Here is a 27,704-nt window from a genome sequence, read left to right on the forward strand (position 1 = left end):
TTATCTACCTTTGGTCTTTGATGTTGGTGACCTTTGGATGGGGTTTCTATGTGGACATCCTTTTTGTTGATGTTGATGCTATTCCTTTCTGTTTGTTAGTTTTCCTTCTAACAGGCCTCTCTGCTGCAGGTCTGCTGGAGTTTGTTGGAGGTCCACTCCAGACCCAGTTTGCCTGGGTATCACCAGCGGAGGCTGCAGAACAGCAAAGATTGCTGCCTGTTCCTTCCTCTGGAAGCTTCGTCCCAGAGGGGCACCTGCCAGATGCCAGCCAGAGCTCTCCTGTATGAGATGTCTGTCGACTCCTGCTGGGAGGTATCTCCCAGTCAGGAGGCATGGAGCTCAGGGACCCACTTGAGGAGGCAGTCTATACTTTAGCAGAGCTTGAGCACTGTGCTGAGATTGCCGCTGCTCTCTTCCAAACTGGCAGGCAGGAACGTTTAAGTCTGCTGAAACTGAGTCCACAGCCACCCCTTCCCCCAGGTGCTCGGTCCCAAGGAGATGGGAGTTTTATCTATAAGCCCCTGGCTGGGGCTGCTGCCTTTCTTTCAGAGATGCGCTGCCCAGAGAGGAGGAATCTAGAGAGGCAGTCTGGCTACAGGGACTTTGCGGAGCTGCGGTGGGCTCTGCCCGGTTCAAACTTCCTGGCCACTCTGTTTACACAGTGAGGGGAAAACTGCCTACTCAAGCCTCAGTAATGGCAGACGCCCCTCCCTCCACCAAGCTCGAGTGTCCCAGGTCGACTTCAGACTGTTGTGCTGGCAATGAGAATTTCAAGCCAGTGGATCTTAGCCTGCTGGGCTCCGTGGGGGTGGAATATACTGAGCTAGACCACTTGCCTCCCTGGCTTCAGCCCCCTTTCCAGGCGAGTGAACAGTTATGTCTCACTGGCATTCCAGGCGCCACTGGGGTATGAAAAAAAAACTCCTGCAGCTAGCTCGGTGTCTGCCCAAATGGCCGCCCAGTTTTGTGCTTGAAACCCAGGTCCCTGGTGGCACAGGCACCCAAGGGAATCTCCTGGTCTGCAGATTGCGAAGACTGTGGGAAAAGCATAGTATCTGGGCCAGAGTGCACCATTCCTCACGGCACGGTCCCTCAAGGCTTCCCTTGGTTAGGGGAGGGAGTTCCCCGACCCCTTGTGCTTCCTGGATGAGGCAACGCCCCACCCTGCTTCGGCTCGCCCTCCGTGGGCTGCACCTACTGTCTAACCAGTCCCAATGAGATGAGCCGGGTACCTCAGTTGGAAATGCAGAAATTACCCACCTTCTGCATTGATTTCACTGGGAGCTGCAGACCAGAGCTGTTCCTATTCGGTCATCTTGCCAACCACCCTGAAATGTTGAATTTTATCAAATGCTTTTTTTATCAGATGCTTTCTCTGCATCTATTAAGGTGATCATGTGGCTTTTATTCTCTATTCTATTGATGGAATGTTTCATGTTTATTGATTTGCATGCATTGAATCATCATTGCATCCCTGGGATAAATCCCACTTGATCATGGTGTATTATCTTTTTGATGTGATGTTTGATTTGGTTTGCTAGTATTTCGTTGAGGATTTTTGCATCTGTGATCATCAGGGTTGTTGGCCTGCAGTTTTGTTTTTTTGTTGAGTCCTTATCAGGTTTTGGTATCAGGGTAATGCTGGCCTTATAGAATGAGTAGGGAGAATTCCCTCCTCTTGAATTTTTTGGCATAGTTTGAGAAGTGATATTAGTTCTTCTCTATAAGTTTCATGGAGTTCTCCAGTGAAGCCAGCTGATTCTGGGCATTGTTTTGGTTTTGTTGGGAGACTTTATTACTGATTATACTTTATTACTGATTCAATCCCATTACTCATTACTGGCCTGTTCAGGTTTTCTATTTATTCCTGATTCAGTCTTGGTAGGTTGCATGTGTCCTGGGATTTATCCATTTCTTCTGGGTTTTCAAGTTTATTAGCATATAGTTGTTAATAGTATTTCTATGGTCACTTCTTCCAATTTTTAGATTTGCTTTAATATGCAAGGACTTTTCTTGAGGATATATCTATGGTGTTGGTTGGGCAGGGCACTTAGACTTTGATTATGGGTACATTCAGTAGTGTAGTCTGTATAATTTCTTCAGCTATAAACAGCATCAGCCATGTCTGTATTTTTCTTAGTGGCTTAGGGTGTAGTTGTTATGGAGGCCGTGGTGAAGTTTTGATGGGCATGGGGATTTCAGGTGGGCTAGTCCTTGTTTTCGAGTGGTGTCACCAGTGGGTGAAGCATGCCTGTCCTTTGGCCCCAGGACAGTGTATTCATTAAGTTATATTACTTTTTTAAAAAAAGTTTATTTTATTCTACAATGGAAAACTTGACCTTTTCTACTTTTCCAATATTTTCAGATCTGGTAGCTCAGCGAGGAGAAAGATTGGAATTATTGATTGACAAAACAGAAAATCTTGTGGATTCTGTAAGTATGGAATCTGATAATATGGAATCTGACGTAAAGTGGAGAAACTATGGATGATGGCTAACATAATTGGGAAATACCTTAAATTCAAATATTTGGTGGTTTTTTTTTTTCTTTCTCGTTTCCATTGTGTGATTACTTTGTAATAATGAGGATAACAATGAGGCATAGAAAAGAAACATCATCCCCTAATAGCCATTAAGGTAGCTTTGGTTTGGAAAACATACTCAGTATACAGAAACAATTTTCTAAAGCTTTGGATTGAGGCCTGTATAATTTAGCACCTCAACTGCATGTAACAGTCTGTTCCCTTTACAAATTTGTAAAACATGAAACAAATGTGCAAGCCGTTTGTGACCCAGTATGAATCTTGAAAACTGGACAATTCACTTTTTTGCTTACACTGATAGTTTCATCTTGCCTTGTATCAATCAAGAGACATCGATTGGAAAGCGCCAATAAGCCTTAAAGGAGACAGTGTGTCCTTGTGAGCTGCTTATACTATGGTTCCATATGTCCTCACATTTTCAATGCAGTTACTGTGGATGAAAGTTTTAAGGAAAGATGACAGATATATGGTGAACAGAAGGAGGGCAGAGATCAGCTACAATTTGGGTCTACACAATTATAAATTTAAATGTACAGTACAGGTTTACACCTTGAAAGAAAACAGTGATTGATTATGTTCGTTGTGACTGACAGCTGGATTGTAGTGGTTAAGAACACAGGCTCTAGTATCAGGTTGCCTGGATTTGAATCCCACCTCTGCTACTTACTAGTTGTGTGACCTTAGGCAAATGACTTAACCTCTTTGTGCCTCAGTCATCATCTTCTGTAAAATGAAGATGTACCCACTTCAGAGCATTTTAAGGATTAAATCAGATAATGCATGTAAAGTGCCTAACACAGTATTTGATACATAGTAAGAGCTATTTAAATGTTCATCATTATTGTTAATTTTACAGGGACATCTATTAGCAGCAGGTTTTAGTATATACAGTCTACTATCAGGTTTTCTAGGAGTTTATAAACAGTTTTTTCATCAAAGCATGTGGTAGTTGGAGGAAGGATGCTACCATACAGGAAGTCAAAACACCTGGGTTCTAGATCTCACTTTGTGACCCATTGCTGGGGAGCAAAGAAAACAGAGAAGTATCTGATTCCAGATCTGCAGACCAATTTCTTTGATACTTCCAGGCTGTCTCTTAGTTATTCTTAATTCTTGAGGATTACCCTGCTTAGGGGGAATGGTCTGTCTTTGACCAATAGTAGTATAATCTGTACTTTACAAATAAAAGTCTTAATTTTGTTGACTTCATGACTGAAAACAGAAGGTACTAATGAACTAACAGGTATCTCTCTTTATGGTAGAATAACATACGTGCAGCAAATTGTATCAAGTGTACTACTTTTAAGTGTATAGTTCAATTATTTTTTATGTATATCTATACCCATGTAACCACCACCCAGATCTAGATAGAAAACATTACCAACACCCCAGAAGGCTGCCTCATACCCCTTCCAGTTAATAATCCCCAATAGACGTAATTATGTTTCTGACTTATATCACCATAGATAGTGTTTTGCCTGTTCTTAAAATTTATTTGTGTCTGGCCTCTTTCACTCACTGTTATGCCTGTGAAATTCATCCACGTTTTTTATTATAGTAATCACTTATTCTTTTTTATTGTTTTATATTATTCCATTATACAAATCTACCACAATTTGTTTATCCGTTCTTCTCTGTGGGGCTTTATTTCTGGATTCTCTATTTTGTTCCATTGGTCAGTTTGTCTACCTTTATGCCAGTACCACACTGTGTTGATTAGTATAACTTAATAGAATTCTTGAAATTAAGTAGTGTAAGTCTTCCAACTATATTCTTGTTGTCCAATATTGTCTTCACTCTTTTAGGTGCTTTGCATTTCCATATATGTTTTAGAATAAGCTTGTTTTCCATCTCTTGACCCCACAACAATGTGTATCTTTGTGACTGCATTTAATATATAGGTCACTTTAGGGGACATTGGTATCTTGACAGTATAGAGTTTTTCGGTCCATGAACGTGACATATCTCTGCTTTTGCTTAGGATTTAAAAATTTTTCTCAGCAGTATTTTTTAGTTTTTGGTGTACAGGTCTTGCACATATTTGTTAAATTTACCCTTGAGAATATCATGCTTTTGTATTGTGTAACAAATTTTAAAATTTTGTTTCTAATTCTTTATTGCTAGTATATGGAAATAAAGTTGGCTATTGTATATTGACCTTGTTTGTATTCTGCAACCTTAGAAAAATTCATTTACCAGTTCTGGTTACTGTTTTGTACATTCCTGCCTTTTATTTTCCTTCCCTTATTCTGGCTAGAACCTTCTACACAATACTGAATACAAGTGATAACAGTGAACATCCTTGCCTATTGACCATCTTGTGGGGAAAAATTGAATACTTTTTGAAAAAAATAAATTCAGTGTTAAGTTTGTGGTTAACTGTAGATTTTTTGTAGGTACCCTTTAATAGGTGGAAGAATTCCCTTTAATTCCTCATTTGAGAGTTGTATTCATGATTTTATCAAATGCTTTTTCTCCATTTATTGAGATCTTTGGTTTTTCTCCTTTATTCAGTTAGTATGGCAAATTACATTGATTTTTTCAGTGTTAAACCAACTTTGCATTCCTGCAAGGTCATGACTTACTACCCTTCTTATGTAACACTTTATTGGATTTGCTATTGTTTTGTTCAGGAATTTGGCATCTATGTTTATAAGAGATAGTGGTCTGTAATTTATTTTTCTCTTTAGGTTTTGGTGTCAGGAATATGCTGGCCTCATTAAACAAGTTGGGAAATCTTACCTCTCTATCTTCTGAGTTTGGGTACTATTGGTATTATCTGTCTTAGATGTTTGGAAGAATTTACTAGTAAAGCAGATTGGGCCTCGAGTTTTCTTCATTGGAAAATTTAAAATCTGCCATCTTGCTGTTTGTTTCCTATTTATCCCATCTAGTCTTTGTTCCCTTTTTTTTTCTGCCTTCCATTGGATTTAGTACATTTGTTATTCCATTATGTCTCCTTTGTCAGTTTATTAGCTATAGCTCCATTTTGTCATTTTCTGATTGCTTTAGGGTTTACAGTATGTCTTTGATTTATAATCTCCCTTAAAGTGGCATTTTTCCACTTCATGAATAGATAAGAACCTTATAATAGTATACTTCTAGCTGTTTCTTCTTGGCCTTTATGCTATTGTTGAATATTTTTATTTACACATGTATTAAAAACTTCATAATACATTGTTGTTGTTTTTGTTTAAAGAGTTGATTATCTTTTAAAGAGATTTAAATAATAAGGGAAGTCTTTTCTGTTTACCCATGCAGCTACCATTTCAGTGCTCTTAATTCTTTTGTGTAGGCCGAGTTTCTATCTGATGTTATTTTCTCTCTGCCTGTATGCTTTAATTTAACATATAATCTTCCATTGTAGTTCAAGTGTGTAGGTCTACTGGAAATGAATTCTTTCAGGTTTGGTATGTCTGAGAAGTTTTTATTTCACTTCCTTTTTTTTTTGAAAGACATTTTCACTGAGTATAGAATTCTAGGTCAGTGATTTTTCTTTCTTTTAATACTTGATGAACGGTGGTTCATCACTGTCTTTTACATTGTTTCTGACAAGAATTCTGCTGTCATTCTTACATACATAAAGTGTATTTTTTTTTTCTTCTGGATGCTTTAAAGATTTTCTCTTTATCATTGGTTTTAAGAAATTTGATTATAATATATATGCCTTGGTATATATTTCTTTATGTTTCTTTGGCTTTGAGTTTGTTGTAGTTTTCGTCAAATTATGAAAATGTTTAGCTCTTTCTAGGCTTCCAGTGACATCTGTATTAAGCCACTTGAAGCTGTCCCACAACTCACTGATGCTTTGTTCATTTTTAAGTCTTTTTTCCACTATGTTTCATTTAGAATAGTTTCTATTGCTATGTCTTCAAGTTTACTTACCTTTTCTTCTGCAGTTTGCAATCTGCTGTTTCTGTCCTGTGTATGTTTCATCTTTACAAGTTTGTTTTGGATCTTTTTTATATCTTCCATGTGTCTCCTTAACATGTGCATACTTTCCTCTACCTTGAGTATATGAAGTATATTTATAATTGAAGTGCTTATTCCACTTACATGTAATGCAAATTTTGATAGAGTTAGGTGTAGGTATCTTGCTCTTTGTTTTTTATTTGCCGCATCCCTGTCCTCTTCTTTTTTATTTTGATTACTCAAGTACTTTTTAAATTGTTTTTTAACCATCTCTATTTGTTTTTTAACACTTCTATTGAGAAATAACTCACAGACCATACAAATTGCCCATTTAAAGGGTACACTTCAGTGGAATTTAGTATATTACATTATTAAAATTGTGGTAAAATATGTATAGCATAAAATTTTGCCATTTTAACCTTTTTAAAGTGCACAATTCAGTGATGTTAATTACATCCACAATGTTGTGCATCCATCACTACTAGCTATTTCCAAAACTTTTTTATCACCCCTTAACAAAAACTCTGTAACCATTAAGTAATAATAACTCCCCATTCCCCTTACTCTCAGCCCCTGGTAACTCTAATCTACTTTCTGTCTCTGAATTTGCCTATTCTAGATATGTCATATAAGTGGGATCATACAAAATTTGCCCTTTTGTGTCTGGCTTATTTCACTAAGCATAATAGTTTATTGCTTAAAAAAAAATGCTAACAATCACCTGAGCCTTCAATGAGCCTTAATCTTTTTGCTGGTGGAGGGTCTCACCTTGATGTTGATGGCTACTGACTGATCGATCAGGCTGGTGGTTGCTGAAGGTTGTGGTGGCTGTGGCAATTTCTTAAAATAAGACAACAGTGAAGTTTACCACATTGATTGACTCTTTCACAAAAGATTTCTCTGTAGCATGTGTTGCTGTTTGATAGCAATTTACTGGCAATAGAACTTCTTTCAAAATTGGAGTCAATCCTCTCAAACCCTGCTACTGCTTTATCAGCTAAGTTGATGTAATTTTCTAAATCTTTTGTTGTCATTTCAACAGTGTTCACAGCATCTTCACCAGGAATAGTTGCCATCTCAAGAAACCACTTTCCTTGCCCATGCATAAGAAACAACTCCTCATTCATTAAAGTTTTATCAAGAAACTGCAGCAGTTCAGTCATGTCTTCAGGCTCCAGTTCTAATTCTAGTTCTCTTCTATTTCTACCACATCTGCAGTTACTCACTCCACTGAAGTCTTGAACCCCTCAAAGTAATTTGTGAGGGTTGTAATCAGTTTCTTCCAAACACCTGTTAATGTTTATATTTTGACTTCCTCCCACGAATCATGAATGTTCTTAATGGCATCTAGAATGGTGAATCCTTTCTAGAAGGTCTTCAGTTTACTTTGCCCAGATCCATCAGAGGAATCATTATCTATGGCAGCTATACTAAATGTTTTTCTTAAATAATAAGACTTGAAAGTTGAAATCACTCCTTGATTCATGGGCAGCAGAATGGATGTTGTATTAGCAGGTGTGAACCCCAAAAGTCTGACACAGGTCTCAGTTGATTTAGAAAGTTTATTTTGCCAAAGTTGAGAGCGCACACCCGTGACACAGCCTCAGGAGGTCCTGACAACATGTGCCCAAGGTGGTCAAAGCCCAGTTTGGTTTTATACATTCTAGGGAGACGTGAGACATCAGTCAACATATGCAAGATGAACATTGGTTTGGCCTGGAAAGGCGGAACAACTCGAAGCAAAGGCGGGAAGGCTCGAAGTGGGGAGGGGGCCTCCAGGTCTTAGATAGATAAGAGACAAATGGTTCTATTCTTTTGAGTTTCTGATGAGCCTCTCCAAAGGAGGCAATCAGATACGCATTTATCTCAGTGAGCAGAGGGGTGACTGAATAGAATGGGAGGCAGGTTGGCCATAAGCAGTTCCCAGCTTGACTTTTCCCTTTAGCTTAGTGATTTGGAGGCCCCAAGATTTATTTTCCTTTCACACAGGCATGAAAACGACATTTATCTCCTCGTAAGTCTCCATCAGAGCTCTTGAGTGACTAGGTTCATTGTCAATGATCAGTAATACTTTGAAAGGAATCTTTTCTTTTTGAGCAGCAGATCTCCACAGATCTTCTGTACACCATCCTGTAAACAGATGTGCTATCTTCCAGGTTTGTTGTTCCATTTCAAGAGCACAGGCAGAGTATATTTAGCATAATTCTTAAGGGCCCTAGATTTTCAGAATGGTAAATTACCATTGGCTTCAGCTTAAAGTCATCAGCTGCATTGATCCCTAATAAAAGTCAGCTTATCCTTTGAAGCTTTGAAGCCAGGCATTGGCTTCTCTCTATGAAAGTCCTAGATGGCATCTTCTTCCAAAAGAAGGGTGTTTTGTTTACATTGAAAAATCTGTTGTTTAGTATAGCCACCTTTATCAATGATCTTAGCTAGGTCTCCTGGATAACTTACTGTGGCTTCTCTCTCAGCACTTGCTGCTTCACCTTGTACTTTTATGTTATAGAGATGGCTTCTTTCCTTAAACCTCATGAACCAACTTCTGCTAGCTTTAAACTTTTCTTCTGCACCTTCCTCGCCTCTCTCAGCCTTCATAGAGTTGAAGAGTTAGGGCCTTGCTCTGGATTAGGCTTTGGCCTAAGGAAATGTTATAGCTGGTTTAATCTTCTATCCAGACCCCTAAAACATTCTCCATATCAGCAGTAAGTCTGTTTTGCTTTCTTATATGTGTGTTCACTGGAGTAGCACTCCTGATTTCCTTCAAGAACTGTTCTTTGCATTCACAATTTGGTTAACTGTTTGTCACAGGACACCTAGCTTTAGGCCCATCTCAGCTTTTGACATGCCTTACTCACTAAGCTTAATTATTTTTATCTTTTGATTTAAAGCAAGGGATGTGTGACTTTTCCTTTCACTTGAATACATAGATGCCATTGTAAGGTTATTAATTGGCCAAATTTCAATATTGTGTCTCGGCAAATAGGGAGGCCTGAGAGGGAGAGAGATAAGAGAATAGCTGGTCAGTGAACAGTTAGAACACACAATATTTATCCGTTAGCTCCGTCATCTTATATAGGCACAGTTTATGGCACCTGAAAACAATCACAATAGTAACATCAGAGGTCACAGATCGTCATAACAGATAGAATGAAAATAATGAAAAGTTCGAAATGTTATAAGAATTACCAAAACACAGACATGAAGCGACCACATGCTGTTAGAAAAATGGTGCTGCCGCATGTTCTCACTCCTAAGTGGGAGTTGAACAATGAGAACACATGGACACAGTGAGGGGAACATCACACACTGGGGCCTGTTGGGGAGTGGGGGCTAGGGGAGGGATAGCATTAGGAGAAATACCTAATGTAGATAACGGGTTGATGGGTACAGCAAACCACCATGTCACGTGTATACCTGTGTAAGAAACCTGCATGTTCTGCACATGTATCCTAGAACTTAAAGTATAATAATAATAATAAAAAGAAACAAAAAGTGCAGGCCAAGCAGGAAAAAAAAAAAAAAAACAGAAAAATGGTGCTGATAGTCTCATCATGGGGTTTCCACAGACCTTCGATTTGCCAAAAAAAAAAAAAAGCATCCATGAAGTGCGATAATGTGAAGTACAATAAAAGGAGATATGCCTGTAATTCTTTCTGTTGTTCTTTATTGTTTTCTGCAGTTCTGTTTCAGTGTACGATTTTGTTTGCTTCAAACTGAAGAAGTTCTTTTATTGTTTCTTATGTTGATCTACTGATGAGAGATTCTCTAAACTTTTGTCTGAAAATCTGTTTCATCGTTTTTTTAAAGAATACTTTCTTTGCATAGAGTTTTTTAGTTTTTCACAATGGCAGTTTTTTTTTTTTTTTTGAAGTGAGTGCTTTAAAAATGCCATTCCATTTTTCTTTGACTTTCATATGTTCTCGAAGAGATTGTCATTTCTCTTAGTCTTACTTGAAAAATAATGATTCTTACCCCACCTTTGGCTTTTGTTGTTGTTGTTGTTGTTGTTTGTTTTGTTTTTTTAAGACAGAGTCTCTCTCTCTCACCCAGGCTGGAGTGCAGTGGCACGATCACAGCTTACTGTTGCCTCCACCTCCCAGGCTCAAGTGATCCTCCTGCCTTGCCTCAGCCTCCCAAGTAGGAGGACCGCAGGCATGCGCCATCACACTTAGCTAATATTTTAAATTTTTCTTAGAGACAGGGGTCTCCCTATGTTGCTCTGGCTGGTCTCAAATGCCCAGGCTCAAGTGATCCTCCCACCTTGGCTTCCCAAAGTGCTGGAAATATAGGCATGAGCCACCACACCTGGCCCCCTTTGGCTGGTTTTAAGAGTCTTTTTATATTTGGTTTTCAACTTTTTATATATGGTTATTAGCTTTCTGTGGCTGCTATCACAAATTATCACAAACTTGGTGGCTTAAAACAACAAAAATTTATTTTCTCCCACTACTGGATTTCAGAAGTTCAAAATCAGTTTAACTGGGCTGAAATTAAGGTGTTAGCAGGGCTACACTCCTTCCAGAGGCTCTAGGAGAGGATCTGTTCCATGCCTCTTCCAGCTTCAGGTGGCTGCCAGTATTTCTTGGCTTGTGGCTGTATCATTGTAGTCTCTGCCTCTATGTTCACATTACCTTCTCCTTTGCATGTGTGTCAAGCCTCCATCTACTTTCCTCCTATAGAGACATTTGTGATGTCATTTAGGGCTCATATGGATAATCCAGGATACTCTCTTCATCTCAAGATTCTTGACATAATCACATCTGTAAAGACCCCTTTTCCAGATAATATCACATATGTCACATTCATAGGGATTAGGACACAGGCATGTCTTAGGGAAACATTTAACAATTGTTCTTTATAGGTGAACTTGTTTTAAACAGATGGTTTGTCATTGTTCAGATGTTGACCTGAGGGTGGTGGAGGAATCTCCATTACAACCTGTTGAATCACACAACTATGTTCGGATTTATTAGTTTCATTCCTCACTGCTTTTTCTCATCTACATCATCTTTCTCTTTCTTGAATTATTTATTGTGAATTAGTCTTTGTTTGTAGTATATCCTCACACATTTTCTTCATATGAGTTTGTGGATGATAATCCCTTCAAGAACAAAAGTGTTATTTTGGTCTCATATTTGAACAATTTTTTGACTGGTGTAGAATTCTAGGGTTAAGATCATTTTCTCTCAAAATTCTCTGAATATTGCTGCATTTCAGTGCATGAAGAATTTAGGCATCTGAGAAGTTCAACAACTATACAGTTTACACGTTTTTTATTTGGGCCAAGTTTGAGGACTGCAACCCAGGAGCATAGATTCAAGTTGCTCTGAATATATGTTCTAATTAGCAGCAGTTACAAGTAGGTTTTTAAAGGAAAAAAGGAGAGGCAGTATCTAATTTGTTTACCAAGAATTTACATTAAAATAGCATAAGCTATTGATTGCTATACATTGTCCTTTGTATCACAAATTCCAGGAACATGAAGATAATGGTTGAGGCAGCTAGTCAGCAACAAATTGCCTTTAAACAGTTGCCCCCCCTGGGCATTGTGTGGGGGGTGTGACTGAAGTCCCCATACTCATGTCTTCTGGGCCTGATAAATTTTATATACCTCACATAGCTCAGGCTGCTCTGAGCTGTTTTTCTTTTCTCATTTCCCCCTTTTGATCAAAATTTTTCTCTTCTGAAAGCATTGATGATCAGCATTTTAGATATAAGTTTATCCCATGTCACTGGGGAGGCTTATTCCCAGATATTCTTGTCCCGTGTTGGATGGAAAGACGTAAAAAAGGTACTATGGCTTAAAGAACTTAGTGAGGTCTCAAGGCCAAATTGATTGGCAACACAGAGGAGCAGAGCAACAGGATCTCAGTCAAGCCATCCACTCACGCTGGAGCCATGGCATGAACAACTATACAGTTTACTCAAGTCCACCCTCACTTAATGGCACCAACTGCAAGTTTGGGGATTCCCCAAACCACCCTCAGATTTGATAGTTCATTAGAAGGATTTATAATACTCTGTGAGCACTATTATACTCACAGTTATGGCTTATTACAGGCAAATTATACATAGTAAGACCAGCCAAGGGAAAAAGTACATAGGGTGGAGTTTGGGAAGATACCAAATGTAGAGCTTTTGTTGTCCTCTTCCCATGGAGTCAGGACACGTTGCTCTCTTGGCATCAGTGTGTGACAAAATGTACAGAGCATTGCCTAACAGGAAAGCTTACCCAAGCCTTAGTGTTCAGAGTTTTTATTGGGGTTTCATTATGTAGGCATTATTGACTGACTGCCCTCTGGCTTGATCTCAGTCTCCAGCTCCACTTGGTGTGATCCAAAGCCTCCTAAATCACATAGTCATTTTTTCTGGAGTGTCTTTTCCCCACCCTAAATCACATTGTTACTATCTAGATTACAGTCTATTAGAAAAATAAATCAAGGCTGTGCATGGTAGCTCATACCTATAATCCTAATACTTATACTTTGGGAGGCCAAAGCTGAAAGATCTCTAAAATCCAGAAGTTCAAGACCAGCCTAGGCAACAAAGTGAGACCTTATCTCTACAAAACCAAAAAAAAAAAAAAAAATAGGTGTGATTGGGTGCACCTGTAGTCCTAGCTACTTGGGGGGCTGAAGATGGAGAATTGCTTGAACCCAGGAATTCAGAGCTGCAGAGAGCTATGATCACACCACTGCATTCCTCCAGGCTGGGTTACAGAGGGGTGACCTCCATCTCAAAAAAAAAAAAATTTTTTTTTCTTTTAATTCTTTTTTCTTTTTTTTTTTTTAATAAATATATATATTTTTTATTATACTTTAAGTTCTAGGGTACATGTGCACAACGTGCAGGTTTGTTACATATGTAAACATGTGCCGTGTTGGTGTGCTGCACCCATTAACTCATCATTTACATTAGGTATATCTCCAAATGCTATCCCTTCCCCCTCCCGCCACCCCACAACAGGCCCCGGTGTGTGATGTTCCCCTTCCTGTGTCCAGGTGTTCTCATTGTTCAGTTCCCACCTATGAGTGAGAACATGTGGTGTTTGGTTTTTTGTCCTTGCAGTAGTTTGCTGAGAATGATGGTTTCCAGCTTCATCCATGTCCCTGCAAAGGACATGAACTCATCCTTTTTTACGGCTGCGTAGTATTTCATGGTGTATATGTGCCACATTTTCTGAATCCAGTCTATCATTGATGGACATTTGGGTTGGTTCCAGGTCTTTGCTATTGTGAATAGTGCCACGATAAACATACGTGTGCATGTGTCTTGATAGCAGCATGATTTATAATCCTTTGGGTATATACCCAGTAATGGGATGGCTGGGTCAAATGGTATTTCTACTTCTAGATCCCTGAGGAATCGCCACACTGTCTTTCACAGTGGTTGAACTAGTTTACAGTCCCACCAACAGTGTAAAAGTCTTCCTGTTTCTCCACATCCTCTCCAGCACCTGTTGTTTCCTGACTTTTTAATGATAGCCATTCTAACTGGTGTGAGATGGTATATCTCATTGTGGTTTTGATTTGCATTTCTCTGATGACCAGTGATGATGAGCATTTTTTCATGTGTCTGTTGGCTGCATAAATGCCATCTTTTGAGAAGTGTCTGTTCATATCCTTCACCCACTTGTTGATGGGGTTGTTTGTTTCTTTTCTTATAAATTTGTTTGAGTTCTTTGTAGAATCTGGATATTAGCCCTTTGTCAGATGAGTAGATTGCAAAAATTTTCTCCCATTGTGTAGGTTGCCTGTTCACTCTGATGGTAGTTTCTTTTGCTGTGCAGAAGCTCTTTAATTAGATCCCATTTGTCAATTTTGGCTTTTGTTTCCATTGTTTTTGGTGTTTTAGACATGAAGTCCATGCCCATGCCTATGTCCTCAATGGTATTACCTAGGTTTTCTTCTAGGGTTTTTATGGTTTTAGGTCTAACATTTAAGACTTTAATCCATCTTGAATTAATTTTAGTATAAGGTGTAAGGAAGGGATCCAGTTTCAGCTTTCTCCATATGGCTAGCCAGTTTTCCCAGCACCATTTGTTAAATAGGGAATCCTTTCCCCATTTCTTCTTTTTGTCAGGTTTGTCAAAGATGACACGGTTGTAGATGTGTGGTATTATTTCTGAGGGCTCTGTTCTGTTCCATTGGTCTATATCTCTGTTTTGGTACCAGTACCATGCTGTTTTGGTTACTGTAGCCTTGTAGTATAGTTTGAAGTCAGGTAGCATGATGCCTACAGTTTTGTTCTTTTGGCTTAGGATTGACTTGGCAATGCAGGCTCTTTTTTGGCTCCACATGAACTTTAAAGTAGTTTTTTCCAATTCTGTGAAGAAAGTCATTGGTAGCTTGATAGGGATGGCATTGAATGTATAAATTACCTTGGGCAGTATGGCCATTTTCATGATATTGATTCTTCCTATCCATGAGCATGGAATGTTCTTCCATTTGTTTGTGTCCTCTTTTATTTCGCTGAACAGTAGTTTGTAGTTCTCCTTGAAGAGATCCTTCGCATCCCTTGTAAGTTGGATTCCTAGGTATTTTATTCTCTTTGAAGGAATTGTGAATGGGAGTTCACTCATGATTTGGCTCTCTGTCTGTTATTGGTGTATAAGAATGCTTGTGATTTTTGCACGTTGATTTCGTATTGAGACTTTGCTGGAGTTGCTTATCAGCTTAAGGAGATTTTGGGCTGAGACAATGGGGTTTTCTAGATATACAATCATGTCATCTGCAAACAGGGACAATTTGATTTCCTCTTTTCATAATTGAATACCCTTTATTTCTTTCTCTTGCCTGATTGCCCTGGCTAGAACTTCCAACACTATGTTGAATAGGAGTGGTGAGAGAGGGCATCCCTATCTTGTGCCAGTTTTCAAAGGGAATGCTTCCAGTTTTTGCCCATTCAGTATGATATTGGCTGTGGGTTTGTCATAGCTCTTATTATTTCGAAATACGTCCCATCAATACCTAATTTATTGAGAGTTTTTAGCATGAAGGGCTGTTGAATTTTGCCAAAGGCCTTTTCTGCATCTATTGAGATAATCGTGTGTTTTTTGTCTTTGGTTCTGTTTATATGCTGGATTACATTTATTGATTTGTGTATGTTGAACCAGCCTTGCATCCCAGGGATGAAGCCCACTTGATCATGGTAGATAAGCTTTTTGATGTGCTGCTGGATTCGATTTGCCAGTATTTTATTGAAGATTTTTGCGTCGGTGTTCATTAGGGATATTGGTCTAAAATTCCCTTTTTGTGTTGTGTCTCTGCTAGGCTTAGGTACCAGGTATCATAAAATGAGTTAGGGAGGATTCCCTCATTTTCTATTGATAGGAATAGTTTCAGAAGGAATGGTATCAGCTCCTCCTTGTACCTCTGGTAGAATTTGGCTGTGAATCCATCTGGTCCTGGACTTTTTTTGGTTGGTAAGCTAGTAATTATTGCCTCAATTTCAGAGCCTGTTATTGGTCTATTCAGAGATTCAACTTCTTCCTGGTTTAGTCTTGGGAGGGTGTATGTGTCAAGGAATTTATCCATTTCTTCTAGATTTTCTAGTTTATTTGTGTAGAGGTGTTTGTAGTATTCTCTGATGGTAGTTTGTATTTCTGTGGGATGGGTGGTGATATCCCCTTTTATCATTTTTTATTGTGTCTATTTGATTCTTCTCTCTTTTCTTCTTTATTAGTCTTGCTAGCGGTCTATCAATTTTGTTGATCTTTTCAAAAAACCAGCTCCTGGATTCATTGATTTCTTGAAGGGTTTTTTGTGTCTCTATCTCGTTCAGTTCTGCTCTGAGTTATTTCTTGCCTTCTGCTAGCTTTTGAATGTGTTTGCTCTTGTTCCTCTAGTTCTTTTAATTGTGATGTTAGGGTGTCAATTTTATACCTTTCCTGCTTCCTTTTGTGGGCATTTAGTGCTATAAATTTCCCTCTACACACTGCTTTAAATGTGTCCCAGAGATTCTGGTATGTTGTGTCTTTGTTCTCATTGGTTTCAAAGAACATGTTTATTTCTGCATTCATTTAGTTATGTACCCAGTAGTCATTCAGGAGCAGGTTGTTCAGTCTCCATGTAGCTGAGCGGTTTTGAGTGAGTTTCTTAATCTTGAGTTCTAATTTGATTTCACTGTGGTCTGAGAGACAGTTTGTTATAATTTCTGTTCTTTTACATTTGCTGAGGAGTGCTTTACTTCCAACTATGTGGTCAATTTTGGAATAAGTGCGATGTGGTGCTGAGAAGAATGTATATTCTGTTGATTTGGGGTGGAGAGTTCTGTAGATGTCTGTTAGGTCTGCTTGGTGCAGAGCTGAGTTCAGTTCCTGGATATCCTTGTTAACTTTCTGTCTCATTGATCTGTCTAATGTTGACAGTGGAGTGTTAAAGTCTCCCTTTATTATTGTGTGGGAGTCTAAGTCTCTTTGTAGGTCTCTAAGGACTTGCTTTATGAATCTGGGTCCTCCTGTATTGGATGCATAAATATTTAGGATAGTTAGCTCTTCTTGTTGAATTGATCCCTTTACCATTATGTAATGGCCTTCTTTGTCTCTTTTGATCCTTGCTAGTTTAAAGTCTGTTTTATCAGAGGCTAGGATTGCAACCCCTGCCTTTTTTTGTTTTCCATTTGCTTGGTAGATCTTCCTCCATCCCTTTATTTTGAGCCTATGTGTGTCTCTGCACATGAGATGGGTTTCCTGAATACAGCACACTGATGGGTCTTTATTCTTTATCTAATTTGCCAGTCTTTGTCTTTTAATTGGAGCATTTAGCCCATTTACATTTAAGGTTAATATTGTTATGTGTGAATTTGATCCTGTCATTATGATGTTAGCTGGTTATTTTGCTCGTTAGTTGATGCAGTTTCTTCCTAGCCTTGATGGTCTTTACAATTTGGCATGTTTTTCCAGTGGCTGGTATGTGTTGTTCCTTTCCATGTTTAGTGCTTCCTTCAGGAGCTCTTGTAAGGCAGGCCTGGTGGTGACAAAATCTCTCAGCATTTGCTTGTCTGTAAAGGATTTTATTTTTCCTTTACTTATGAAGCTTAGTTTGGCTGGATATGAAATTCTGGGTTGAAAATTCTTTTCTGTAAGAATTTTGGATATTGGCCCCCACTCTCTTCTGGCTTGTAGAGTTTCTGCCGAGAGATCAGCTGTTAGTCTGATGGGCTTCCCTTTGTGGGTAACCCGACCTTTCTCTCTGGCTGCCCTTAACATTTTTTCCTTCATTTCAACTTTGGTGATCTGACAATTATGTGTCTTGGAGTTGCTCTTCTCGAGGAGTATCTTTGTGGCGTTCTCTGTATTTCCTGAATTTGAATGTTGGCCTGCCTTGCTAGGTTGGGGAAGTTCTCCTGGCTAATATGCTGCAGAGTGTTTTCCAACTTGGTTCCATTCTCCCCATCACTTTCAGGTACACCAATCAGACATAGATTTGGTCTTTTCACATAGTCCCACATTTCTTGGAGGCTTTTTTCGTTTCTTTTTATTCTTTTTTCTCTAAACTTCTCTTCTCGCTTCATTTCATTCATTTGGTCTTCAATCACGGATACCCTTTCTTCCAATTGTTCGAATCGGCTACTGAAGTTTGTGCATTCATCACTTAGTTCTCGTGCCATGGTTTTCAGCTCCATCAGGTCATTTAAGGACTTGTCTACATTGGTTATTCTAGTTAGCCATTCATCTAATCTTTTTTTCAAGGTTTTTAGCTTCTTTGTGCTGGGTTCAAACTTCCTCCTTTTGCTCGGAGAAGTTTGATCATCTGAAGCCTTCTTTTCTCAACTCGTCAAAGTCATTCTCTGTCTACCTTTGTTCTGTTGCTGGTGAGGAGCTGCGTTCCTTTGGAGGAGGAGAGGTGTTCTGATTTTTAGAATTTTCAGTTTTTCTGCTGTTTTTTTCCCTATCTTTGTGGTTTTATCTACCTTTGGTCTTTGATGATGGTGACATACAGATGGGGTTTTTGTGTGGATGTCCTTTCTGTTTGTTAGTTTTCCTTCTAACAGTCAGGACCCTCAGCTGCAGGTCTGTTGGAGTTTGTCAGAGGGCCACTCCAGACCCTGTTTGCCTGGGTATCAGCAGCGGAGGCTGCAGAACAGTGAATATTGCTGAACACCAAATGTTGCTGTCTGATCGTTCCTCTGGAGGTTTTGTCTCAGAGGGGTACCCGGCCGTGGGAGGTGTCAGTCTGCCCCTACTGGGGGGTACCTCCCAGTTAGGCTGCTTGGGGGTCAGGGACCCACTTGAGGAGGCAGTCTGTCTGTTCTCAGATCTCAAACTCTGTCCTGGGAGAACCACTACTCTCTTCAAAGCTGTCAGACAGGGACATTTAAGTTTGCAGAGGTTTCTGCTGCCTTTTGTTCAGCTATGCCCTGCCCCCAGAGGTGGAGTCTACAGAGGCAGGCAGGCCTCCTTGAGCTGTGGTGGGCTCCACCCAGTTCGAGCTTCGGGGCAGCTTTGTTTACCTACTCAAGCCTCAGCAATGGCGGGCGCCTCTCCCCCAGCCTCGCTGCCACCTTGCAGTTCAATCTCAGACTGCTGTGCTAGCAATGAGCGAGGCTCCGTGGGTGTGGGACCCTCCAAGCCAGGCACGGGATATAATCTCTTGGTGTGCTGTTTGCTAAGACCGTTGGAAAAGCGCAGTATTAGGGTGGGAGTGATCCGATTTTCCAGGTGCCATCTGTCACAGCTTCCCTTGGCTAGGAAAGGGAATTCCCTGACCCCTTGTGCTTCCCGGGTGAGGCGATGCCTCACACTGCTTCGGCTCACGCTCGATGGGCTGCACCCACTGTCCAACAAGCCCCAGTGAGATGAAGCCGGTATCTCAGTTGGAAATGCAGAAATCACCCGTCTTGTGCGTTGCTCACGCTGGGGGCTGTAGACTGGAGCTGTTCCTATTTGGCCATCTTGGAACAGGAATCAAAGGAAATTTTTTAAAAATCCCATTTATGATAGCATCAAAAAGAGTACAATAGTTAGGAATAAATTTAACCAAGGATGTAATAGTGTGCACACTGAAAATTATAAAACATTGATGAAAGAAATTCAAGAAGACACAAATCAATGGAAAGATACCTTATGTTTATGGATTGGAAGAATCAATATTATTAAAATGTTCATACTGCCTAAAGCAATACACAGATTCAACACAATCCCTGTTGAAATTCCAATGGCATTTTTCACAGAATAGAAAAAAAAATTCTAAAATGTGGATGAAACTAGAAGACATTATATTAAGTGAAATATACTAGACACAGATAGATAAATACTGTATGATTTCACTTATATATGGAATCTAAAAAAAATGTTCAGTTCATAAAAGCAGAGAGTAAAACAGTGGTTGACAGTGGGTGGGAGACCTGGAGAGATGTTGGTCAAAGTGTATGAACTTACAGTTGTAAGATGAATAAGTTCTGGATACCGGACATACAGCATGGCAACTATAGTTAATAATAATGTAGTGAATATTTGAAATATGCTATAAGAATAGATCTTAAGCATTCTCACCACATACCCAAAAAAGTAACTATGTGAGGTGATGGATATTTTACTTAGCTTGATTGTGGTAATAATTTCACAATGGATACATTTATCAGAATGTCACATTGTATACCTTGAATATATACCATTTTTATTTGCCAATTATACTTCAAGGCAGAAAAAAATAAAATTAGAGTAGAAACAAAAGCTTGGAGGTCTGAAATGTTACTAAAAGTGTAACATTTTCCTTTTTTCAATATTCTTGCCACATGGTGGGTAGGTCCTTTTAGTCTGAAGATTCAAGTCTTTCTTATTTGGGGGATATTTTCTTCGGTTAGTCCCTTGATTATTGATCCTTCTCTTTTGGCTGTATTCTCTCCTGTGACTGCTAATAGGTGTGTAAATCAGTACCAGGCACATAATAAGCACATGTTAAATATCTGTTGATCGTATAAATTGATCCTGGATTTGCTTGATCAGTTTTCCGTGTATCTTACATCTTCTTTCATGATTTACAACCTAGACATTTTGCTGTTTTCAGAACAAATTTTTTGAATTGTTACTGCAGAAGCTGCTTTTGCTCATTTATGTTCTGCTTTTAAAAAATTATGCCATTTTATTAAAATATAGTTTTTGGAATGTTGTCATGTTATCTAATTTTTTATGTCCTCTGATGACTTTGTTTAAGATTAGTTCAATTATGTCTTGTATCTGAGGATACTTATTAGAAATTTTTTTATTACTGTTATTCTATCTTGTTTCCCATATTAACTTTGTTCCATTAAGGACTGTTTGCCCCCATTGCTTTTTTTGTCTCCTCACTTTAACTGCTGTTTCTTCTCAAAAGTTCTAGTCAATGCATATATTCTATTCAACATATATATTTAGCTCTAGATGTAATCAGTTTTGGTATGTGCCTCCAGGTGGCATCCTGTGCACTCTTCATGAAGTGAAACCCAAAGACTGGTGCCCCTGTCAGTTGTTCTACTGCAGAGACTTTGTGGAGTATGTGGTTGGAGATGAATCTATGGTTAAGGGAGTGGATTTTTTAAAACCAATATGTTGAAGTATAATATACATAAGTGCATCAACTGTAAGCGTACAACATGTTGTGTTTTCACAAAGTAAACATACCATGTAGAACCAACACCCAGATTAAGAACTAGAGCACGAACAGTACCCCAGAAGCTCCCTTCTGCCTTCTTTTAGTCACTACTCTTCTCCAAAGGTGGCCACTGTCCTGATTTCTCCACATAGATTAATAAAACATAGCAGGGGCCAAGAGTGGTGGCACACACCTATAGTCCCAGCTACTCAGGAGGCTGAGGTGGGAGGATCGTTTGAGCCCAGGAGGTCAAAGCTGCAGTGAGTCGTAATTGTGCCACTGCACTCCAGCTTGGGCGACAGAGCAAGACCCTGTCTCAAAATAAATAATAAAATATAGCAGGTATTCTGTTTATGTCAAGTTTCTATTGCTCAAAATGATGTTTGTGAGATTCATCTGTGGTAAATTGTATAAATGTAGTAGTAGATTGTGAATTGTCATTACTGTATTGTATTCCATGTTATGACTCTCCTGTAATTTATGCATTGTACAGTTGATGGGCATTTGGGTGGTTTCCAGTTTAAGGTATGAAAAGTAGTGCTGTCCACAACATTTTTTTATATGTCTTTTGGTGAATTTGTGCATACATCTGTTGGGTACATACCCAGAGTGGAATTGCTGGATTATTAGGGAGTTTTGTTGGTTGGTTGTTTGCCTTTTTGTTTTAAACTCCTTGTGTCCTGGTGGGAATTGTTCAGTAGATACTGAGAAATTGATGATGCAAAAGAAAATGGATAGCAGAAGGAATGAAGTTCTATGGGTTTTGGCCCTCACAAAAGTAAATACATATCTTCCTACAGAAATCAAACAGGTTTTTATGGCTCAAAGCCCCGGAATTATACGGGGCAGAATAGGCGAATGTGCTTGCAGTCAGCTGGCTTTAAAAGAGCCTTTCTTATTGGAAGTATAGAGAGGAAAATTCTTTTCCACTAGCGGGAAGAACCACTTCTGGTGCTCAACATCATGTGCATTGCTGCAGTGGAGAAGAAAAAAGAGGGAAGCGTTTTCATTGGGCTCATACTGCTTATGATAGGCCTGGCAGAGTCTTGCTTTTGGCAACTATTGAGTATGAATGGCCAGTCTCTACTTGTAAAGAGAGGTCATTGGACTTAAATGGAATTAATGGAAGTAAAATGTTCACAGGTTGTTACTGCAAATCATTCATGTAGTCAGTGCCAGGGGTTAAACAATTCTCGCCTCTTTTCTAGTCTGTCACCTTCAAAACTACCAGCAGAAATCTTGCTCGAGCCATGTGTATGAAGAACCTCAAGCTCACTATTATCATCATCATCGTATCAATTGTAAGTTTTTGTCCTTTTAGTGTATGGCTTTATTTTTCAATCTCTAAGAAATTAGGTACTAGAATTATTTCTCAATGATTAACACTCTGAAATGAGCTACATATGTCTTTTAATAGTGAAACACATGACCAGGCAGTGGCTTTCCTATGAAGTCACTATGAAATATCTCTACTTAAACCCCTCCTTCCTATTGAGAATTATTATATATTCTCAATAGGAAGAGACCTATAAAACTGACCTCACAGAAATGTAGTTATTTTAAATAAAGACATTTCTGTTTATATGTAATGGGTTTATTGTTTTTATTTTTAAATTAATTATGTATTTTTAAAGTTTTAATTTCTAATATGGCAAATGCTGATAATTATAATCCCCCTTAAACAAGAACTCTTTGGAGTCCTCAGTAATTTTTGAGTGTGTAAAGAGGTCCTAAACCACAACTTTAAAAACTATTGCTAACAGGTGGGGGGTGCTTTACCCTGTTCATGGTCAGATAAAGTTGCCTTTCCTCCCCATCCTCCAGTCATGTCCAGAAGCCCAAAGTTACCTCCAAGCAGATAACTCTGACCCTGCTTCTCCTCTACCACAGCTTGAGGGTCCTCTGCCTTAGACAGCTGGATTTATCTAAAAGAGAAGAGCAGTCATAGATCTGTAGATTTTATACTGGAAGTAATTGTCATGGCCTTGAATGGTTCCTTGCTCAGGTTTCTCTTTCTAATATCACATTTTAGGCTCCTGAGCTTAGCTTCTTACTTATTATTTGGTCTGGGAGTTTAGGTTGATTTGTGCAGCTGAATTATTGTTAAATTCAGAATATATTTACTGATTACTTATTACATGCAGAGCACAGCTCTAAATGCAATATCAATCTTTGCCAAAAGGTGTTGTCACCTAACGAGATGTACTTCAGCTTGAAAAATCCTTATATTACAGCTGTGACAAATAGTCAACTTTACATCAAGTTGGTAAACTTTACATTTGTGGCATGTGTATGTGTGAGTATGTGTGTGTATGTGTGAATATGATGTCAGAAGTTCAACCTATTCATTAATAAACAGAATCTGCTGTAATCTGCCCCCCAACCCTGGCAATATTTATAGTTCCCTACAAGGCAAAATGCTTTGCTCACTTTTGGAGCAAAGGGCATGCAATTCATAAATGCATCCTTTTCCAAGCTTGCAAATAATGAAATCAGTCACTTAAAGATCTCAAAAAGTTGTAATTTAAAGCAAAATAAAGCCAGGCATAGTGGCTTATGCCTGTAATCCCAGCACTTTGGGAAGCTGAGGCAGGAGGATTGCTTGAGGCCAAGAGTTTGAAGCCAGCCTGGTCAACATAGTGACACCCTATCTCTACAAAAATAAAAAATAAAAAATAAATAAAATAAAGTGACTAATGCAGTGAACCTAATGTTTAAAGTCTATTTTTTGTGATATAATAATGTGAACAAGTAGTGACTTTTATAATATAATTTAAAATTATAATCTAGAATTAAAAAGCAAACACATCTGTAATAGCACCAGTATTTTTGCAGTGTTACTTACATCATCTGCTTTTCATTGTTTTGGTCATCGTAATTATTGTGTCATTATCCACTGAACAGTTCGTAGCAGTGTTCTTGCTCATAAGTGATATAGATGAAAGCCTTCTACTCAGGCTTTTAAAATATATTCTTATATTAATCAAAAATAAAATTCATGTGCAAAACCTAAAAATATAATTAATGAAACCATACTTCAGGAGAATTATGGTTATTTGTGATTTTTTTATGACTTGTTAATGACACATCAGTATGAGTTGCTCATTTAGCCTTGATTCTGCCGAGTTACCAGTGAAGAGCAACAACCCCACTGCTTTCTCTCCCACTGAAGGAAACGCTAGAATTCAAGTGGGTGTGAGTTATACCAAAAACGACAATGTTAACTACACTTCTGTCTTGGAAAATACTTGTTTAGTGTGTTCCATTACTACATAACTGCTACTCTAATGGAATCAGAAGTATTTCTTAATAAGGGTCTACTTTCCTATATATATTATTTAGAATAATATGATTGATTCAAGAAAAGAAAATTGCTCTCCTCCTCCCTCCAGGTGTTCATCTATATCATTGTTTCACCTCTCTGTGGTGGATTTACATGGCCAAGCTGTGTGAAGAAATAGGAAAGAAGAAGTTACCATTAACCAAGGATATGAGAGAACAAGGAGTTAAAAGCAATCCATGTGACTCAAGCCTTTCACATACTGACAGATGGTATCTGCCAGTCTCTTCAACCCTCTTCTCACTTTTTAAAATCTTGTTCCATGCCTCCAGGTTTATCTTTGTCTTATCTACCAGTTTATTCCTGTGAACTTCAGATTGAACCATTCATTGCAGCAGTAGCCTTAAAAAGGCTTTTGTTTATTTCTTTGGTTTGTTAACTAGTGTCATCTATTTAGAGAAACATTTTTGTTTTTAATTGCGCAAAGCTGTCGCCGCTAGTCTTATGAGCTATCTACTAAAACTATGGAGAAACTTTGTATGTGCACACAAAAGTATTCAAGAGACAGTATTGCTAACATCTCATCTTAATGTCTTTTGTTATTGAGAAGTTTTAGGTGCTTCAAAACAATATAAATGGATAATAGTTGTTATTTGGGGAATTGTAATGATGTTGGTGCTGCTTCCTTCTAAGAGCTCAGACAAGTAAAGTATGAAACATTCTTATTTCAGTTAGATGGGGAACATTTTGCTAGCCCATTAGAAGCACACAGAATTATCCTTGTCCTTCTAATATTGACTTTCAGGAATAAAGTTCGGTGTGCTGATCATTCACAATACAGTGGATAGCTTGATATCTTCTGTTTTCCCATTGCAGTTGATTTGAGAAGATGAAGGTTTAAATATTGTTGAAAGTTGCAGTTTTTTAAATGTGTTCCTTTTTCTTCTGTGAATATTTAGGGCAATCGTGTCGCTAATAGAATATGTAGTAGAGGGGGTGGGGAGGTAAATTCCTCTGACTTGCCAAAGAAAAAGAAGGGAACCACAGTGGATATGCTAGCATTTTAGCTGTGCAAAGGGAGGTAGTGTTGGAAAAGTGTTTCCATTCTGGGAAAAGCCCAAACCGAATACGGTCAGCAGTCAACTCCAGGGTTTGGGCTTGACTCCTGTTGAATAATAGTTTGAGCATTCTTTGTGGTTAAATAAATTCTTAAATCTGCCTAGTTTTGATGAATTCTTTTGTGAAACTCGAAAGAGAATAGACAGTATGACATATAGAATTAATACAAAACAGTTTAACAACCATTTAACTGCAGTGTAAGAAAATTGGACTGTAATCATATCGCTACTGGCATCTGTTATCTAGTATGCATTTCTGGTGTGTATCTGAAAGGAAGACATTTTCTACCCTAGATCCAATTGCATTTATTTATCAATAAGTGCCATTAAATTGAAATTATATTACATTTTACACTTTCTCAATGAATGAACAAATTAGTCTGTAGAATCTAGCCACCTGTTTAGCCTAGTCATGTGCCTTGAACATATATGTGTCCCATAATCTGGCTCATGGTACCTGTTCTTCTATCCAAACCTTTCAATTCATGCTACCTGATTCATTTATTTGACATAGATCTTAGGCCCACTTGAACTCTTTTCTTGTTTATCTAGCATAGCACAAACGTTTTTCCAGTCTTCTTTATCAACACTAATGCCTCTTAATTGCATCAGTATTTCCTATTGGAAAATACATCTGTTCCAGAAAAACATTTGGCATTCCTGAATAATTTCCAAATGTGTTTAATCCAAAGAAAAAGGTTTAAAGCTTATTTCCCTTTCTTATACACACCTGAATAAAATTGATGTGCATGTTTTAGGGATCAATTACCTAACTGTTCCTTGGTCTATTTATGTATAAGAATGCTTTTTAAAGCACATGTCTCATTTTAAATGACGCACAAACTGAAGACGTTAATAAAATTTAAGAGTAATACAATGATTTGCTTGTTTTAGAAGTTCTTTCTGGAACCTAATTTCTTCTGATGACATTTGCCATTGTTTACAGAACAAAAGTATTTTACTTATGCGGAAAATATATTAAGAAGTGTTACCTGGAGACTTCCAGTAAAGATCTGTAGCATAGTCTCAGGTGTGTAGAATTTCTTCAAAAGACACAAATGAACTTAAAAAATATATAGCCCATGCTGAAACCAATGAAAGATTCTGAAATGATCACACAGCCTTCACAACTATCATCCTGAGTGCATGATTTAGACAGAACTGAAAAAGAACCCCAGGGATTTTCATCCAGTTTAGCACAATTCTGAAAAATCTTTCCATCTAAAGTTAAATGACTGGTTCTGAAAGAGACTCAAGCGGAAGGCATAATGGTGGAAGGGAATAATTCATTATAGCAAACAGGGTTACCTAAACAGAAATAAAAGAAAAACAGGCACAAATCAAATATACAAATAGATAGGTCACAACAAAATAATCAGTCACTTGGGACCTCTGAACGTAAGGTGGCTAAAATCAGGTATAGAATATATTTTTGTACAGGCTGCAATAACTTAAGAACAGCCTATTTAAGTTCTCCCTAGGCTTTATCCAGATTTCAACTGAAATGTGCATTCTCTAACAGACACTTAGAGAAAAATAAAAGATGGTTATTTATTTGGTTATGAATAAAGAAAGAAGTGACACCAGCTATTTCTCTTTACTTCAAACCCTTGGCAAAAAAAAACAGTGTTACAATCCAAAAGTTTCCTTAATAGTGAATGTAGGTGCCTTTAGATAATGGTTTCTTCTTGCTTGACTCTTGGTATCTATCTTTTCTGGCCTCAAGATAGACAAAGATACTGGGTTGCTTCCCAGGGTATCTTGATGGAAATGAATGTAACAACAATAACAGCAGCACCCTAGACCCTACCAAAGTGTTCTACATTAGAAGCAAGTCTATGTCTTGCAATGCCATCTTCTCAAGTATAATAAACAGGGTGGAAGTAGTGGTTGTGGTTGCCATGTATATCAGCGTGAATCCAGTGAAGACAGCAGAGGCAAGACAAGTGTTAGGGAAACAAAGAGTTTAATATAGGATTCAAGGTTACAAAAATGTGTGACAAACTGGGAAGTGAAGGTCTGGAAGGCAGGTACCAGAAGATCAGAAGAACAGTCCTAGTACTTTCACTTGAGGCAGTGACATAGGCAGACAGGTCGGAGCTTGCTGGAAAACCTAAGAATCCCTGTATGTCTGCTTGCTGATATGGTTTTGCTGTGTCCCCACCCAAATCTCACCTTGAATTTTAATCCCTATAATCCCCACATGTCCAGGGAGGGACCTGGTGGGAGGTGATTGGACCATGGGGGCAGTTTCCTCCATGTTGTTCTCATGATAGTGA

At 38.5% G+C, this 27,704-nt stretch overlaps 1 protein-coding gene across 4 annotated transcripts in view; it reads left to right on the plus strand.

The window, feature by feature from the left end:
* The window catches only part of VAMP7 (vesicle associated membrane protein 7), a 62,719-nt gene extending 36,417 nt beyond the window's left edge, over positions 1-26,302 (plus strand). For all 4 annotated transcript variants that reach the window (XM_003807323.4, XM_034949643.3, XM_003807325.3 and 1 more), the window contains 3 exons: positions 2,366-2,433; positions 22,236-22,328; positions 24,420-26,302. In XM_003807323.4, the coding sequence (XP_003807371.1) occupies positions 2,366-2,433; positions 22,236-22,328; positions 24,420-24,488 (230 nt within the window). In that variant the 3' untranslated portion in view covers positions 24,489-26,302. The remainder of the gene's footprint in view (positions 1-2,365; positions 2,434-22,235; positions 22,329-24,419) is intronic.
* Positions 26,303-27,704: the final 1,402 nt, after the last annotated feature.

The sequence above is a fragment of the Pan paniscus genome, chromosome X, assembly GCF_029289425.2.
Source record: "Pan paniscus chromosome X, NHGRI_mPanPan1-v2.0_pri, whole genome shotgun sequence".
In the NCBI taxonomy this organism is placed as follows: Eukaryota; Metazoa; Chordata; class Mammalia; order Primates; family Hominidae; genus Pan; species Pan paniscus.